At 38.5% G+C, this 19,182-nt stretch overlaps 1 protein-coding gene across 4 annotated transcripts in view; it reads right to left on the bottom strand.

Moving 5' to 3' along the window:
• Positions 1–793: 793 nt before the first annotated feature.
• Positions 794–19,182, bottom strand: part of LOC130915891 (lactadherin-like) — a 67,600-nt gene continuing 49,211 nt past the window's right edge. For 2 of the 4 annotated variants that reach the window (XM_057836069.1, XM_057836071.1), the window contains 7 exons: positions 18,854–18,967; positions 11,662–11,843; positions 11,385–11,540; positions 11,129–11,273; positions 6,731–6,933; positions 6,496–6,651; positions 794–2,627 (listed from right to left, as the gene is read on the bottom strand). In XM_057836069.1, coding sequence (XP_057692052.1) covers positions 2,484–2,627; positions 6,496–6,651; positions 6,731–6,933; positions 11,129–11,273; positions 11,385–11,540; positions 11,662–11,843; positions 18,854–18,967 — 1,100 coding nt within the window. In that variant the 3' untranslated portion in view covers positions 794–2,483. The remainder of the gene's footprint in view (positions 2,628–6,495; positions 6,652–6,730; positions 6,934–11,128; positions 11,274–11,384; positions 11,541–11,661; positions 11,844–18,853; positions 18,968–19,182) is intronic. The other 2 variants (XM_057836070.1, XM_057836072.1) reach the window with 1 other exon arrangement.

Below are 19,182 nucleotides of genomic sequence, written 5' to 3'. Positions count from 1 at the left end.
GGCACCAGTCAGGAGGAAGGAGTTGTGACGTCACGTGGGTAGGGTCTATATACATATATATATAAAACTGTTCAAGCTCAGTTGTTGGTTGCGTTAGAAAGCTTAGGTTTACAGATATTCTAAATACCCATCTTGCCTCCAACAGGTGCAGTTTTGGCTTAGCAAAGCAAAAGCTAGTGTCTTAGGTGCTAGTCACATGATCCACGAAATATACGTAGGATTCTTGTTCGTTTCATTAATTTTTGTTGTTTGTTTTATTGCTTTACAACTTTTATTGACAATATTTTAACAGCTAGGTCTTTATTTTAAAGGGGAAGTTCAGAATTTTTGACATTAGGCTTTATCTTGGAGTTAGCGGGGGTTTATTTAGTCGTTGGAGTTGATTTGAACAAATTCCGTGCAGTTTGTCAGTTATTTGTTAGTTTCAGGGCTCTGAGGTGGCTAGGCTAGCGCGAGTCAATGGTGGTTGAAATGAACTCCATCGACTAATTAACCTCACTAACTCAAAGATTAAGCCTTATGTGAAAAATTCAATTAAACGCGATGACATTTTGTTGTTGTCATTTTTATGTTGAGGCAGCAAAAGGTGAAAAATTGGTAAAAAATTAACTGACACTGGTTACTTTGATAATAAAGTAATCGGTGAAGTAACTAGATTACTTTTTTGCAGTGTAATCAGTAATTAAATTACTTTTTTAAGTCATCTGTGACAACACTGGTTGTATATAGTCGAATCGTCTCAAAATATGATTCTAATTCACATAATAATGCTATTTAAGACTTTTTTTTCCCCCCTCCTGTCGTATGCTCTTTAATGATTAAAGCAATGTTAATTATTATTGTTTACCTGCAATTAAATCACTTTCTTTTCCAGAGATAAAGGAAAAACAAGATCAGACATTGATATGTGAGCATTTCTTAATAAAGAACCGAATATTTAATGGAGTGTCCTAATTTTTTCACATGACTATGTTTTATCTGTCATTCGGTTGTATTGCGTTCATATTACACAAACCCGAACAATGCCGTGCCGTACTGCTAGTTGTGTTATACAATTAAATTTGCCTTGCCTATTCAAATTGGTACACAAATTTGCAACGCTCCTCTGTCAATTGGTGAGCCATACGCAGGAGAATGACATGCTTACAAAAACAGCATAATCAAATATTGACAAAATAGAAAGAAAAGGAAGTGCATCAAGAATTTCAGTGCACATTCATTTTATACCCGCTTCTGTGTATACGGCAAAAAGGCATTGTGGTGTTATTAACATACGCTAGCTGTCAACACTTACTTGAATGACCTTCAAGAGCAGCCTAATGAGACAGAGAAGATACCTTCAGCAGAGCCGGGTGATGAAGGAAAGGCAGATTAGGCGTGCACGCCGCTCCCCGGGGTGCGTGGGGGTTAAATGCTAAACAGCCAAAACGGCCTTCGGTGCTTTCTGCCTTTTGATCATGTACCTTTTTAAATGGAAAACAGCTGCAATCAGTTCAGCGCTGGAATAAAAAGTGCCTTTGGAAACAATCGGATGGAGTACTTTTCAACATTTATTATTGTGTGTTTTCACGATACAAAGCCCAAACATAGGACGTGTCAGAAACAATCCAATAGACTTAGTCAAGTATAACAAGAAAGCACATCACATCATAAAAATACATCAACATATTTTCATCAACCATAGAAAACTGGGGAAAACGATATATTTACATATACGTGTGGTCAAAATTGAAGCATCATTAGTCTGCCACGTTTGTTCAGTGTTAGCCCACCTTCCCCCTCATGCATTTTTCACGCCGTCCCATTAATACGCATTGTTATCGGAACCGGCGCGGCACAATAGCATAATATTGCACGAGCCCATAATTCATAATTCATGGGGGATGGAAAGATGGCATGTGTCACATACGTGGTCTGAATTTTTGTTCTTGCCCACATTTTTTTTTTTAGTATTTCCCCTTATACGCAAACACAAACATCAAAAGTGCCATCAAAGTGAATGCGGTGTCCACAATTATGAATGAGTCTCAGTAGCATTTGATGCAAGTGTGCCATTATAAATTATATGTATGTTAAGCACCAAACGGTTAGAACCAAAAAGCAATTGTTTTGTATGTTCTGCTGTGTTTGGGTGATTTAATGTGTCTGCAGCTTGAGAAACTGCACGAATAATCAAGTTTAAGAAGAAAATAAACTGGAGGAGTTTTATACATCACCGATTTGCCGGTTTTCGGGAGGTTCTGCAGGCAGCACCCGTTTGATCCTGCAGTACGACCGAGTGGTTTGACATCAGAGGGATTTGACAAGCAGTCTCTAAAAAATAAAACGGTGGTGTTTGCTGCCCTCTAGGCGGGAGAGCGAGGCAATGCAGGCACAGCAAGCGGGGAAAAGAAAGGAAGATGAGGGTTGGGAATGATAGAGAAATTGGTTGGCAGAGGTAGAGAAAAAGAGGGAAGGAGGCCAGGTGGGTTAGGATTACAGCGCTACTCGTCACAGCCCAGGAGCTCCATCCGCAGGGTGATGGCCTCGTGCCACTCCCACGGCAGGATGCGCACCAGGCGGGCGAAGATGGGCGGCTCGAACAGGTTCTTTTTGTGGACGTTGTTGTCGCTGTTGCCGGGGAAGATCTGACAAAAATTTGGACAGTGTATCATCATTTGCAATCGGTGAGTTAATGCAAGCAAGCATGTTGTTTTGATCATAGGCGGAGTTTGACTTTTGGGAGGGGGGGGCACAACATGTTGATGACCCCGAAAATTCACTTACAAGAATATTTATAATAAGTTGACAAGCTGAGTGTTTTTTGTTTCCCATCATTCTTGAGGGGAATTCTAAATCAGGCTGCTTAGGCAATACTTTTCACCAAGTTCGTCATCCATTGAATATGGTACGCCCGCCGGTGTCGTGCCAATGTAGTTACCCCAGACAAAAATTGTACCCCCTGGGCGGAGCCATATGGAGGTAGATTTGTGTCTTTAGTATTCAATAATAAAAAAAAGTGGCTTCAATATTAAAAAAAAAAAGTTGCTTCAATCAAAATATATATTTTCAACCACTTCAATCAAAATAAATGTGTTTGAATGCAAAAATAAATTTGAAACTCAAGCTAAAAAAAATGCATCTGACAGCTATTTTTCTTTGATTTTTTTTTGTTGTTTTTTTTTTGATTGAAGCAACTTTTTTTTGATTGAAGTAATGTTGATTTGTATTTGGGCTACATTTTGGCTAGGACATTTTTGTCTTTATCATTCAATCAAAAAATAAGTTATAAAATATAAATTATAGTTAGTTAAGTTATAAATAGGGCTGTCAAACGATTAAAATTTTTAATCAAGTTAATTACAGCTTAAAAATTAATTAATCATAATTAATCGCAATTCAAACCATCTATAAAATATGCCATATTTTTCTGTAAATTTTTGTTGGAATGGAAAGATAAGACACAAGATGGATATATACATTCAACATACGGGACATAGGGACTGTATTTGTTTATTATAACAATAAATCAACAAGATGGCATTAACATTATTAACATTCTGTTTAAGCGATCCATGGATAGAAAGACTTGTAGTTCTTAAAAGATAAATGTTAGTCCAAGTTATAGAAATTTTATATTAAAACCCCTCTTAATGTTTATTTAAATAAAATTTTTAAAGATTTCAATCAAAAAATAAACTAGTAGCCCGCCATTGTTGATGTCAATAATTACTTACACAATGTTAATGGGTGCTGAAGCCTATAAAATCAGTCGCACCCAAGCGCCAGCAGAGGGCGGCAAAACTCCATAAAACACAATTAACATGTGGGCATTTCACTGTATTGTCATTTAAATCTGTGAGCGGGGAATGTGCGTTAATTGCGTCAAATATTTTAACGTGATTAATTTAAAAAATTAATTACCGCCCGTTAACGCGATTATTTTGACAGCCCTAGTTATAAATAAAATATATTTTCAAAAAGAAAATTCACTTCAATCAAAAGAAAAATTTCAATCATAGAAAGTTTTTGAATGCAAAAAAAATTGCATTTGAACACTTAATTTTTCCATCGAAAAAAGTTTTCTTTGATGGAAGCAATCTTTTTTGTGTTTGGGCCATATTATGGGTAGGACATTTTAGTCTAAATCATTCAATCCCCCCAAAAGTTGCTTCAATCAAAAAAAAAAAAAAAAAAAAAAAAAAATTCAATCCAAGAAAAAAATCATTTTGGAAAAAAAAAAAAAAAAAAAAATTCCCCTCCCCATTTTTTTTTTTTTTTGTGAAAATTCTATGCAAAGCAAAAAACAGTCTAAGGTGCTAGTCACATGACCTGTTCGAAAAATAATTTTGACCCATTATAAATTTTTTTTTTTTGTTCATTTCATTCATTTTTGTAGCAGTTTTATTGCTTTACAACTTTTACATATGTGTATATAGTAAAGTCAATTACATGCAATGACACTTTTCGGCCTCCAGGGGTGGCCTCGCCCCCATGGCCCCCCCTTAACATCCGCTTATGGTTTTGATGTTGTACTCGCAGTTAGTACATTTTTAATTTGCTGCAATTATTAGAATTTCCAATATTTTTTTACCTATGTATTACGAACCGTATGCATGTTCCAGATAACTCAACTCGAATAAAAGGATCATTATCAAGCTTGCAGGATGTGTTTTAATTTATGAAACAGAAGAGCAATGAGGTCAAAGGTCACAAAAGGAATTTCGCAATAACTCGAACTAATACAAGGATATTTATATAGATTGCAGCATGTCCGTTTTATGATGAGGTTAAAGGTCAGAAAAGGAATTTTGCAATAAAGGGATATTATCAAGATTGCAGGATGTGTGTTTTATGTTGAGGTCAAAGGTCGGAAAAGGAATTTCATCATAACCTGATGACTAAAAGGGATCATCATAAGATTGCAGAATGTGTTTGTTTTATGAAACAGAAGAAGGGATTATATTTTAAGGATATGAGGTCAAAGGTCAGAAAAGGAATTTTCTTGATAACTCAAACATATAAAGGGATTATCACCAAGATTGTAATTGCCGCAGATATTTTTGGGGGGAGGGGGGTTTCTGACCTTTTAAGATTTTTTTTTGCCACCGCATTTACTGGAATTTTCGATATTTTATTACCTATTTATAATGTTCCTCTGTTTTCAAGATAACTTAAGAATGAATGAGGGGGATCATCATCAAGCTTGCAGGACATTTTTTTTCCCGAAACAGAAGAGGGGATTACATTGAGGTCAAAGGTCAGAGAAGGAATTTCATGATAACTTAAAAGAGTGAAGGGGTCATTTTCAAATTTGCAATATGGAACGGCAAAGTTGATTACATTTTGGGGCAAGAAGGTCAAAGGTCAGAAAAGGAATTTCACAATAATTCAAATATAGAAGGGATTATTATAAATGTGGGATGTGTTATGAGACAAAAGAGTGGATTAAACTTTAGGGATATGAGGTTAAAGGTGAGAAAAGGAATTTTGTGTTAAACATATAAAGGGATTATCATCAAGACTGTACTTGGCATTTGTAAATGGATTATTTTCAAATTGTCAATATGAAACGGCAAAATTGATTACATTTTGAGCTAACAAGGTCAAAGGTCGGAAAAGGAATTTCGCAAAAACTCAAATATAAAAGGGATTAATGCCAAGATTGCAGGATGTGTTTTATGAGACAAAGGAGGGGATTACGTTGAGGTCAAAGAGGTCAAAAAAGGAATTTCGTGATAACTCAAGAATGTGTAAAGGGATTATTTACAAATTTGCGGCAACAAGGTCACAGATGTCAGAAAAGGAACTCTACTAAATAATTCATTGGATAATAAAGATGGTGATGCTTTGAATTTGGCTGCTTAGGCGGAAGTCTAGTTTTTTATGTAGTATAGAATTCAGACGTTATTTGTAACCTCATTTTGTGATGCACAAAATAAACAATTGGTATGTATTATTTTCCTTGATTGGTTGCAACTTCACACTTCCGTTCCATTTCTGCAGTGGTACCTCAATATACAAAATTGGTGGCTTTCGTATTTTTTTCGTTCCAAGCTAAACAAAAACACCACGCTAAATTTGCTATCATATCCTCCGATTACCAGTCATTATTTTCAATGCTTTATTGTCGTCCTACAGTGGTGCTTAAGTACAACTCGTTTGTTAGGTTCAAGCTCGTTCTACAGACGTTATCACATCACTACTTGAGCTCACAGAGTGCTACAAGACGAACTAACTTCAACCATTGCTTGCTAGCCATTTCAAGTATATTCTTCGTTTCATATACATGAGCATTGTTGTGTATATATATTTCGATTGTTTACATTTATAGTCAAACGTAGTTGCATATTGCAATGCTGCAAGCGGGAATTTTCTATTACAGTACGTATTATCTTTCGTATCATGAAAAATTTATCATGATGTGAAGCGAAAAAAAGCTACGGAAAACGAAGGTTTCGCATCTCGAGGTACCGCTGTATTACCGCCAAAGATGTAATTTGACTCTGGACTCACCTTGTCTGTCTTTGTGGTCTCATCTTGCACTGTATTCCAGGACCATCCATCCTCACTGTAAGCCACTTTGAAGGCAGAGACAAACTGGACATTACCAAAGTCTTTAGCTCCCTGTGTGATGATTCCTGTGAGCTTTTTGGGAGCTTGCAGGTCCACCTAAGAAAATGAATTCATATACGAGTCCATTAGTCGACTGAAAGTGGTTATGTTCAGAGTAGGGCCACTCCTACCCTACCTGCAGCCACTCTGATTTGCTGTTGGTAGCGGCGGTCCAAGCGTTGGTCTTGCCCTGTTTGTCCAGCCGGGCGTAGTGAGGGTGCCAGGTGAAGGCCTCGATGCCCCACGTGCGGAAGGCGCTGGAAGCAGTGATCTGCTGATCCGAAACCAGCCGGGATTTCATGCCCATAGGCTCAGAGCAACCTGAAGTGTTTGAGTACACTGTGAAATTCAGGCCCAGGTGAAGAGCGGAATGACGGAGAGAGAGAAACAAGATGATAGATGGAGAAATGAGAGGATGCAGCACAAGCCAGTTGTTGATGTTAAGCAGCAGCAAGCGGATAAGAAGCATGCAAGTCAGGTTATATGTTCAGTGCCATTGATAGATGTCGATCAATTTGAACTGGGAAAGAATGTTCGTTCTATTGTTGTTTTCGGAAATACAAACTGCACATGTGTTTTCCTATCGACTCTAGGCCTGTCGCGATATCAAATTTACTAGGCGATATATTGTCTCATAAATTATTGCTGATATGCGATATGCCTTTTTTTTGTTTTTGCCTATTCAATCATGTATATACTGACAATACATCCTAATAAATCATAAATTCAAATGCAATAAATTTTTATTCTTAAACATAAAAATTAGATCAAGATTTATGAATGAATGATTTATAAATAGTAAAAAGAACACATACACAATGCATAATGAGTAATTTTAAAGTGCATGTGACACGAAAAAGCATGTTTATTTCATAATACACGCAGTATTTTATGTTCCTGAATGATATGGACCGCTTGGATGTGTGTGGAAGCGATCGCTGTATTTATTTAGTTTTTTTTAATCCCGCGCCATGAAAATGAGTGACTTCCGGCTTGGGTCTTGCATTGAGGAGGAGGGCGCTGTGGCGTGTACGGGTGAAGGCGTCCTTTTCACTAAACAGCGGTAATGTTGTGTATGAGGACTAAGGATTCAGCTGATTTTGCGGATTAATACGTTTATTTTTCGCATCACGCCAGCCAAACGGCTGCAGAAAAATCTTGCTTTATGAGGGAGAGGCATATGCGCCTTTTTGGAGTTCACCGTGGATATTGGCCAAAACAAGCCCTACTATTGGACTTACGAGGAAGTGAGTAAACATCTTGTTTTGTATTATGTCAAATACAAATACAGCGATTACAAAGTAAACACTACAAACTTTCTTTAAATAAAGGACTACATACGTTTGATCATTGATGGGCATGTAAAAAGCTCTCCTCATGCACATTAGCTGCATTTTAGCTGCACAACAACTGCAGCTGCCCTCCTCTGGGGAACGAGCTATAAATTGCTCTCCGCCGGGCAGTTTGCCGGGCCGCAAAAACAATCGACAACCCAGTCGTCATGTCAAATAATCCGGGCTAGTTATGTGTGATTTTCCGCTTTGAAGACTTTGAAACATCACTCTGTTCGGGTTAGCATGTCGGCTAGCTGTCACGCCTCTTGGTTTGTTTACCTTCTCCGAAGCCAGGGAAGGGAAATGACATATGTCCGATTTAGGTGTCATAAAATATCGTTCGGGAGGTGCGACAGTAAAGGTGAAGTCGACAGTTTTGACCATTATGGAGTAATTTTGCCATGTCGTCCTGAATAAGTGCATTTTTATGATTTCATATTCCATTTAGCACAAGACTTCTATTTGTCACGACCATGCCATTTATTTAGCAATTGGGGAAAAGACTTGGATAAAAAGAATATCCTGTAAAAAATAATGAAGGAAAGAGACAGAAACAATGACATTTTGCAGCTCTCCTCATCACGTTTTCCTCGATGTGAATAGTTCCCCCTCGACGGGCTGACTGGTCCTTCTCAAGCCATTTATTTAGCTATTGGGGAAAAATACTTGGATAAAAAGAATATCCTGTAAAAATATCGGAGTAGAGAGACTGAAACAATGACATTTTGTGGCTCTCTTTGTCGCGTTTATCTCGTTCTGAATAATTCCCCCTCAATGGGCTCAATAGTAAAACCGATGAGCCCAGTCTCCTGCTGACGTCATCCACCTATTTGGGACGCTCGAGCCCTATAATGGTAAGCGTGGCTAACCGGCAGATTAAAAGACTAATTTCTTGTCATCTGCGCTATGCTAAATTGTTGTATATAATTGAATTGTCTCAAAATATGATTCCAATTCACATAATAATGCTATTTAAGACTTTTTTTCTCCTGTCATATGCTCTTTAAAGCTAGTTAGGTGCAGAATATGAAATAGGTGAGAAAACCAATGTCATTTTAGTTGGCTTCCAATTAGAGCCCATTAAAAGTGTTAATTTGATCCAAAATGATTTGAAAATTTGAAGCCAAATTATCATCATTTATTACATCAAATTATCATTGCCAATCAGATTTTTCATCAGGGGTGTCATTTTATATTTATTCTTAATGTAGAATCTAAAGTATATGCGATTGCCTCCAGAAATCTGAACATGGCATGCTTTTATTTTGAAATGTTCACTGGAAGTTCTTTTGCTAAGCCACTAACCGGAAGCTTTGCACTCAGTAAAAAGAAACAAAAACAAAGTGCACTTCGTTTTCGTCATACATGTGGTATCAGTAATAGATTTTTTTTCTTTTGTTTGCAAATTCTTTAATCCAACGAGTTTTCAGGTTTGAAGTGTCACACTTTCACCGAAATGTTGCGTTGTAGAGAAAACTGCCAATGTTTTATGGCAGGCTAAAGTGGTTAGTACATTGCCTTTTTCCCAGTAGCCACAATGTAGCAATGCTAACGTTTTACGATTTTTAATATAGAAGTGTTTGCTTATTTTGTATGTCTGAACTTTAATTCTACGGCCTGTTGAATAAACGTCTGTGGAAGCTACTGAAGTCTCCTATGCAATCAACATGCACGTGTGCAAAGTAGGCTTGCCACCTTTGCGAAATAGAAATAAAGGACGCCCCCCCCTCACGCCCAAAGCTGTAAAGGCGAAATAAAAAAGGGGCATCCCCAAAACTCCTAAAATGCATAGAAATTTAATTATATTAGGGCTGTCAAACGATTAAAATGTTTAATCGAGTTAATTACAGCTTAAAAATTCATCGCAATTAATCGCAATTCAAACCATCTATAAAATGTGCCATATTTTTCTGTAAATTATTGGTGGAATGGAAAGATAAGACACAAGATGGATATATACATTCAAAATACGGTACATAAGGACTACTTGTTTATTATAACAATAAATCAACAAGATGGCATTAACATTATTAACATTCTGTTAAAGCGATCCATGGATAGAAAGACCTGTAGTTCTTAAAAGATAAATGTTAGTAAGTTATAGAAATTTTATATTAAAACCCCTCTTAATGTTTTCGTTTTAATAAAATTTGTAAAATTTTCAAATCAAAAAATAAACTAGTAGCCCGCCATTGTTGATGTCAATAATTACTTACACAATGCTCATGGGTGCTGAAGCCTATAAAATCAGTCGCACCCAAGCACCAGCAGAGGGCAGCAAAACTCCACAAAACACAACAAGTGGGCATTTCACTGTACTGTCATTTAAATCAGTCTGAGCGGGGCATGTGCGTTAATTGCGTCAAATATTTTAACGTGATTAATTTTAAAAAATACCGCCCGTTAACGCGATAATTTTGACAGCCCTAATTTATATATATCCGTATTGGTTCAATACAGAAGGCAAATTTTATTTCCAAATTCGGAACGATTCCTTATTTCAAGGGACGGGTGGAAAGCCTAGTGCCGAGTGCACGCAGCACACGCACGCACAAATATATGCACGCACGCACGTGGCGATAAATCGCAGCCGGGAAAATTACCGCCCTCTTATTTACCGTGCGATAATTTGACTTATTGCACATTGCGACAGGCTAAATCGACTCTTCACTAATTTTGATGGGACACTTCAATTTATAATTTCTTAGTACATAATTGAAGCATGTTGTGCGCAAGAGAGCCAGGTCAAATAGGCCCCAGTCTATTATTGTATGGTAAATCAATTGTTGATTCACAACCTTTTTCCCATCCAAGAGACGAAACTAACGTACGAGCCCATAAACGACAACGCTGCTAAGAAACAGGAATGCATTCCTTTTAGATGCTTCTTTATCAAGCAGCACAAATCAAGCAGTCATGCAGAAGTCATGCGGCAAGTATCGGGAGTATAGAACAGACACGGACATGCGAGTAGAGCGTGATAGATACAGCTAGGACACATTGACGATGATAGGGTTCCAATCATGTCACTCTTAAAAATTAGATTAAAACTTTTGAAATTAGTTTATCACTAGTAGACATCCAATCCTTTTGAAGTGGGAGGGCTGCCACCCTCCCGCTGTATCATCACATGAAGAAAAATAAAAAGTCCCACCTGGAGGTAGAACGCTAACCATCAAAGATTGACTGTGTTTGTTTACCGTTGAGCTCACAGCCCACCAGCTCCAAGCGAAGAGTGCATGCCTTGCGACACACCACCGGGATGATGCGAATGTACTGAGCGATGACTGGTGGGTCAAACACGTTGGTCTTTGTGGCGTCATTGTCAATATTGCCTGTAAATATCTACAGAAAGGAGACAGTTATGCAAATGCCCCCACTGGTGGTAACATGTAAGCTTAAAATTTATAACGTATGCCATCTGAAAAAATAAAATACTCTGTTGCATCCACTTACATGATCCTTCTTTTGGTCGTCCGTCCTGTACACTGTGTACGTTTTGCCGTCAAGACTGGAAGCTACTTTGAAGGCCTTGATGAACTCTGCGGATCCCACGCGACTGGCGCCCTGTGTCACCAGGCCCGTGAGGCGCATCTTCCTCTGCAGATTCATCTGAAATAAAGATTTTGATTAAAACGTTTGCAAGATTTTTATGGACACGTGTATAAAAACTCCACAAAACTTGAATTCGGCAATTACCTAGAGTTTTCCATGATTATTTAGATGCACCAACCTCAAGCCACGGGTTCCTGTCATGAGGAGCGGGGCTCCAGGCGTTCACCAGGCCTTTGTTATTAAGGCGCGCTAGCTCGGGGCCCCAGCGTTGCAATCCCAGGAAGGTGTAGCGGACGGACGAGGCGGAGATCTGGGACTCTGCGACGCCCCCGCCCTCCATGCCGAGCAGAGAAATGCAACCTGCGGTGAAGATTGCAAGGAACAAAGAACTCTGATGATAATCTAATGATAAAATATCATCATTTGACACTTATAATGTATGTAATATATGTGCACTGGTACCTCTACTTACAAAATAAATTGGTTTTAGAAGTACTTTAGTAACTTTAAATTCTGTAAGTAGAGACTCGTTTACCAAGTAAAACACTAGTCTGTTCCAAGCCCCCCAAAATCCAGACATAAATCTTTTATCACGCATAAAAATGCATCAAAACATGGAACAAATACAATTAGATTACTGCAAAAATAAACATAAAATCAGGGTTTTGCATAATGTAAAAAAGAATAAAAGTTATTATACTCATGTAAAGCTGTCGGAACTCGAGGGGCGAATGAGGATGACGCTGGGATACAAATAAAGTAGAGGTCACTCTTAAGCCTCTTTCACACATACCTAAACACCGTTAAAATCCCGGCATTTAAACGGGTAGCCCTTGTATGTGAAAGCAATTTCCCGGGTCAACTGACATGGAGATTACATGGACATTGAACGGGTCGCATCTTGGTATTATGTCCGGGACTTTCCTTGGACGAGGCATGTGTGAAAGCACATGCTTGATTCCCGGGTCACACCACGAAGGCTGATGACATATATATCATGGCGGGCTGATCGTCATTTTCTCTTACTTCGCAGTAAGACGAAAAGCGGAAATTAGCAACATGGCAAACTGGAAATGAAAAAATTAACACTATAAAACCCACAAATCAGTCGTCCTGGTCCCTTTGCAGAAAAACAGCCCCAAAGCATAATGTTTCAACTAAGCTTGAGAAGGATAAACCGATGCGACCGGATATCCGGTTTTACAGGTGAGAGATACAGCTGTATCGATAGTAAAGTTACCATTCGACAGTAATTAGCCATTAAATATTCAATGAACCGATAGTAGAGATAGAATTCGGCTATCGCAAGCGCAAGAATCGGCTTCTAATGCCTAGTTCAATACAATGCTTAATATGGTAATAATTTCGCTTTTACCTCAAATGCTGCACTTGTGTCATTCACCACACAGCGCACTTAAGATTGTGACCGCCGTTGTGGTTGCCTCAACTTTCCATTCATTTCGGCAGAACCGCTAGTAGTCGGCGTCATTACCCGATCGTCACGGGCGTGTCATAACAACGCGAGAGCTAACAAAACCACTGTAACTCACGCTCCGTAGCGTTTTCTTCACAGCCCAAAACGAAACTAGTAGTGGCAACGAAGCAACATGCTAAAACAATAGACAGTTTGCGCACCACGCCAGCGACGTGCAGCGATCGATTTACAAGGCACCCCGGGAAACAAAAGTCGGACTTTGAAGTGACGAAGGCAGCCAGATCTGTTCACATGGGACAGAGCTAGTGTGAAGCGGGACAGAGATCGTGAGTTTTAAACCCTGAAAAATAACCCACTATGATGGTGGAAAGGGCGGCATATTGTTTCCACGAAACGCGGTCTACTTAAACATGAACATGTGGATCAGTTGATCTTCCTCAAGAAAAAAGATATAGACGGTGATGATGAATAAAAAAATGTGGAAGCACAGGCATAAGTGAATGACTTTGCTGTGTATCAGGTTAAACTAATGATTATAGACCTGTCCATCTAAAATGCCATGCTTTTATTCTCCCAGTTATACCAGTGGTAAAGCATAATTTATTATTTATTTATGATAACACTAGCAGGTTTAATTTTTTTCTAGAGCTGCTGCATATAATTAATATTTTTTGCTTGTAAGATGTTTACGTTGAAAGTTTGCACTTAAATTACTTATCTATTGTGTTGAAAACACCAGGAAATACAGTAATTAAATTACTGCTCTTTATTTTTGTCTGTCACAGGAGTTTTATTTTATTATCAATCCCATCCAACAAAATGACGGTCATATAGTAAGCTTTATTTTTTTTTCATAAAAAAATAAAACATAACATTGGTATGAAATTTTGTTGTTTAATTTAATTAATACTGTACGAACACACACAACAAATGTTTACTATCGTATCGTTTTCACTCTGTATCGAACCGTATCGTTCTTAAACTATCGAATCGCTCGCCCTTAAAAATGTATAGTTTTTTTAAAATCGAATCGTAACCTGTGTATCTAGATACATATCAAATCGGCTTCATGCCAGAGATTCCCAACCCTCGTTTCAACCCCCATGCTTCACAGCGGGTATGGTGTTCTCCAGATGCAATTGAGTGTTCTTTCTCCTCCAAATACGAGAACCTGACCTCTCTGACAGCCAGAAATCTTGCTTGTTTGTAGGTGACCAAATACTTTGTTTCCACTCTAATTTAGAAATAAATTCTTTAAAAATCAAACAATGTGATTTTCTGTTTTTTCCCCCACATTCTGTCTCTCATGGTTGAGGTTTACCCATGTTGACAATTACAGGCCTCTCTAATCTTTTCAAGTGGGAGAACTTCCACAATTGGTGGTTGACTAAATACTTATTTGCCCCACTGTACCTCTTCGTCCTCTGAAGGACCACGGCCCCCAATAAAATGTTTACTGCATGTGAAATGTGAATGGCTTCACCTTGTTGGCGTTAAACTGGTCTTTTGGACATCTGCGCAAGTTGATCCATTCATAACATTTTTTCCTCTGAGTTTTTGGTTTCGGGAAACGTATGAAGAAAACATATGTCGTAATGTCTAGGGTCATTTCTAGAAGTTCCATAGCAGCAGTGCTTGATCGGCATGTTCTTTTTTGAAAGATTACCCGAGAAAATTAGCAGAAATAACATGGTTTGTATGCGAGGGCATGTCAAAAATATCCCACTTCCGTGTAACGATGGCGACATCATGATCCGAAAATAGCATTCGTGCAGTACGTTATTCAAAAGTCCTCGGGTCATTTTGGACGCCTTTTTTTTTTTATTATTATTTTTTAGGTACAAACGAGGTTGTACCTCAAAGCAGAAAACGACAGGGAGATGCGTTCAAGGGTTTATTAAATACAAAAATACACACGATCGTGGAAAAAGGGCAATAACACGATGGGTAATGAACAGTAGGTCGACGGAGATCAATAATACTAACCAAAGCAGTAGGCAGAGAGCTGATAAGACAAAATACACTAAAATACCAGCGCAACGTAGAGGATATCAAAACAAGGGCGGCAGACGAACAAGCTAGCAAATGCACTAAATTCGAGAGTACAGAGTGCTGAATGGCGTCCAGCAAGTTAATATCTCAGCACCCTTCTCTTGGATCGTCTAGGCTAAAATACAGTCTTGATGAGCTTGAATTGGCTGCAGGTGCGACGTCAAAAACGTTCCCGGCTCTGTAACAAAACCCGATCTGACCAACAGAATGTGACAGCAGACACTGACCAAAAATGACGTAATGTCCGGGTTGTAAACCGCGCCAGCCGCCCTCCCCGCACAGAGCACCAAGATGCCGACCCAAAATAAATCAAGCCACTTTCACACATACAACCCGGTTTATTCCAGGGACATTTCCCCATGTGTGAAAGCCGTGACACGGCTAAATCCCGCGTCACTTTACATGGGAATTTCATTCGTAACAAGAGGCAATACTTTCCCGTTGAAGGGTGTCTTAACCTGAAAGTTCTGTAAGACATGTTCGTAAGTAGAGTATATGTGATGTGATATGTGACATATACAGTGTATACACTGTATATGTGATTCACATATTGTGCAACGTGATTAGTCTGGTTTTATGTGTAAACAGATTCAGAATTATTTTGAGGTGAATCAACTCCATTGTGATGCCCAGCATGCATATAAAGAAGGCTACTCAACCAGTACAGCACTCACAGATCTAACTGATGACTGGTTGCGGCAGATTGATAATAAACAATTGGTGGGAACTGTTTTTCTGGACTTTAGCGCAGCATTTGATCTAGTTGATCATGAGCTTCTACTTGGTAAATTATTAGCCTATGGATTTAAAAACTCTGCCATAAATTTCTTAAGTAGTTATTTGGTTGACAGAACGCAATGTGTTACTTACAATGGTTCCCTCTCAGATACTGTAACCCTGATGTGTGGAGTTCCACAAGGCAGTTGCCTCGGTCCTCTTCTTTACAGCATTTTTGTAAATGATATGTCATATGTGTTGCGAAGTGCCTGTATGACTATTTATGCCGACGATACAACAATACATTTCTCTGGCCCTAGCTTAGATCAAGTCAATAACATGCTACAACAGGAGCTTGTGTCTGTTTATGAGTGGGTTGTGGAGAACAGGTTGAAACTAAATGTGCTAAAAACAGTATATGGTGCTGGGATCTAAATATACAATGAGAGAAGCCCAGAGCTAACTCTTTCTCTGCTTAACCAATCATTAGAACAAGTGTCAGAGATTAAACTCTTGGGGGTCATTTTAGATCAAACTATGTCATGGATGACTCATATAAATAATATTGTGACCAAAATGGGTAGGAATATTTCTTTAATAAGGCGTAATGTCCACTTTATGCCAATAGAAACAAGAAAACTTGTACTACATTCTTTAGTTTTGAGTCACCTAGACTACTGTCCCATTGTGTGGTTCAGTGCTGCCAAGAAAGACCTTGACAAAATCCAGATAGCTCAGAATCGGGCTGCTAGATTAGCTCTAAACTGTCCTTTTCGTACAAATATTAATGCAATGCATCAAGACTGTCAATTGCCACGTTTACATGGAGCCAAATATTCCAATTACAATCGGAATATTTGTTCAAACTGAATAAATGTGTTCCATATAAACACCTCATTCGGAATGAACAGGCCCAAACCGAATGGAATTTCATTCCGATTCACAGGGGTGGAATATTCCTTTCCCAAACTGATTAGAAGTAAAATTATATCATGTAAACAGGGAAGCGGAATGGTGTCTGGTTGCGTTCTTTCTGCGCATACTCCGTACTGACGTGGTGACGTCACTTGGTGACGTAAGTAACGTCACTTGCAACATGGCTTCCAAGCACACGCACAGCGCACCCACACAACTTTTTAAATGAACGGCGTATCATTCTGAAGTTTTGTTTCCACTCGAAAAGTTAAAACAGCAGCTGATCTGACGATCGATCTCCATGCTTTGCAACGTGACGCTTTGTTTTGATTAATCTGCGCATGTCAGACGGCAGTTGTCAAACGTCCTTTCGGAATAAAGGCAGTCACATGTAAACGCTGGATCGGAATAGATGAAGTGGCATGTAAACAGCTGATTTGAAATTTCCATTCGGAATGATTTGAATCGGTATGAATAAAAGTCAGCATGTAAACGTGGCTAATGATGGAAGTCAAGGACAGATTGACATATAGTACTGTGTAGGGCTGCAGCTATCGAATATTTTAGTAATCGTGTAATCGACTGAAAATTCTATCGATTAATCGAGTAATCGGATAAAACAAATATATTTTTAGGTGAAGAGCAATTATAAATATACATGAGAAAACAAGACATTTCAGCTAATCTTGAACCATTTTCAGTCAATCAATGTCTTTATTTTCGATGTATATTGTTGAAAACAGCCAACAATTGCATCTCAGATGTAACTAGAATTAAAAAAAAAAAAAAAAAAAAAAGACTAATTCACTGCTTTCACTCAAAAAACTAAGATCTTATTAAAAAAGATATATATATATATATATATATATATATATCTTACCTAAAAATGCCATTACGCTTGATAACACACATCAGTTAAAAGTTAGGATTTTTTCCCCACGTGTTTCAATTGAATTTCTCTTCGTGTCAAGCCATTTTTAAGTTCTAGTTAAGTTTTAAGTTAGTTTAAACTGTAAGTCCTGATAGGATTTTGAGTTTTTGCAGTGTTCAAAATAAATGTATGATACAGGCTGTATTGGAACACATTAGGGACCAGTGCTACTTGGTGTTTTATCCAGCAATGACTACTGAGCTAAAATTGATAGTTAGCATGATTAAGTTTTTATTTTACACCCTCATCACTCCACAATGCTATGTTATGTTAAAGCCTGTATGTAAGACACATTAGCCACGCATCGACAGTGGTCATAATTAATTGAAACCTAGCCCTCCGCAGGGCTAACGTTACGTGAGCTAGTAGCGACAGTAACGTTAATCTTATTTATTAGCGCTTAGCGCTCTTTATTAGCGCTTAGCGCTCTTCTGCTTTAAGATGGCGGCTGTTTACTAACGCTGCCCAGACGCGGCCGAGTCTATCATTTCGCATCTAGTTCAACATACATGTGATCTCTATGAGACGCATCAGACGCTACCTGTACCAACGTAGCATCGTGCGGGCTAGTATTTAGCAACGTCGGCGTCGTTTGTGGGGCTGTCGGCTGCAGTAAGTTTTTTTTTTCCCTTCTTCCTCTACGCACGTGACAGCGCGTTGTCCCGCATTAAAAGTAGTCCGAGCAAAACGTGATGCTTAGAGCCATCAAAATAAACGATTACTCGAGGTGAATAAAATTACTCGGATAAGTTTTCAAACTCGAGTTACTCGAGTTGCTCGAGTACTCGTTTCAGCTCTAGTACTGTGCTTTCTTTGCACAAAATCTGGATCTCACACAAACCTTTTAGCCTGTTCTCCAAACTTCAGACCACCTGTAACAGACATGGGTTTAACACGAGACGTGCTTCGAGTGCCACGTTTATTTTGCCACTGCCAAAAACAAATGCACTTAAAAGAACATTTATTTCTCGAGCTGTTTCATGCTGGAATTTACTGCCTCCTGAAATTCTTACAACAAGCAATCAATCACATTTCGTTTAAAACAAGTCTTAAAAAATCAATAATTTGTAAGCAGTGATGCTTATTTAGCCATTGCAAATATATGTAGTTTTTATTTTTATTTTTTTTCCCCACACTGTAGAAATGTAAACCAGCTTTTTGCTATTAAGTGTTTTGTATATATTGTAAAATTACTGTGAATGGACCCCAGGAAGAATAGTCTCTACTTTGGTAGAGACTAATGGGGATCCTTAAAGAAAGAAAAGAAAAAAGCAGCAAATGACGGTTGATATATTATACGTCTATTGCAGTCACACTTACGCAGCTGGCAGTGTTTGCCCACATAAGGAGATGGACATTGGCATTTGAAATCTCCGTCCAAATCCCTGCACCTGCCTCCGTTCTGGCATGGCTGTCCGGCACAGTCATTCACATCTGCGGAAAGACGACATATCACATCAGCATCAGCATAAATGATTGGCTATCGTTGGTAGATTGGAAGTTAGGAGAAGGTTAGTGGATGCCATGCTGACTAGACTGCAGCTGTAGCAGGGAGAAATAGGCAGAGAGGACTTTTAAAATTAATATAAGTGAGGAAAAATAGTGTGGTTTTATGATTTACACCCAGCACACCCTAAAATGACAAATAG

The sequence above is a fragment of the Corythoichthys intestinalis genome, chromosome 5, assembly GCF_030265065.1.
Source record: "Corythoichthys intestinalis isolate RoL2023-P3 chromosome 5, ASM3026506v1, whole genome shotgun sequence".
NCBI classification, from domain to species: Eukaryota; Metazoa; Chordata; class Actinopteri; order Syngnathiformes; family Syngnathidae; genus Corythoichthys; species Corythoichthys intestinalis.
This window is presented reverse-complemented; position numbering and strand designations above follow the sequence as displayed.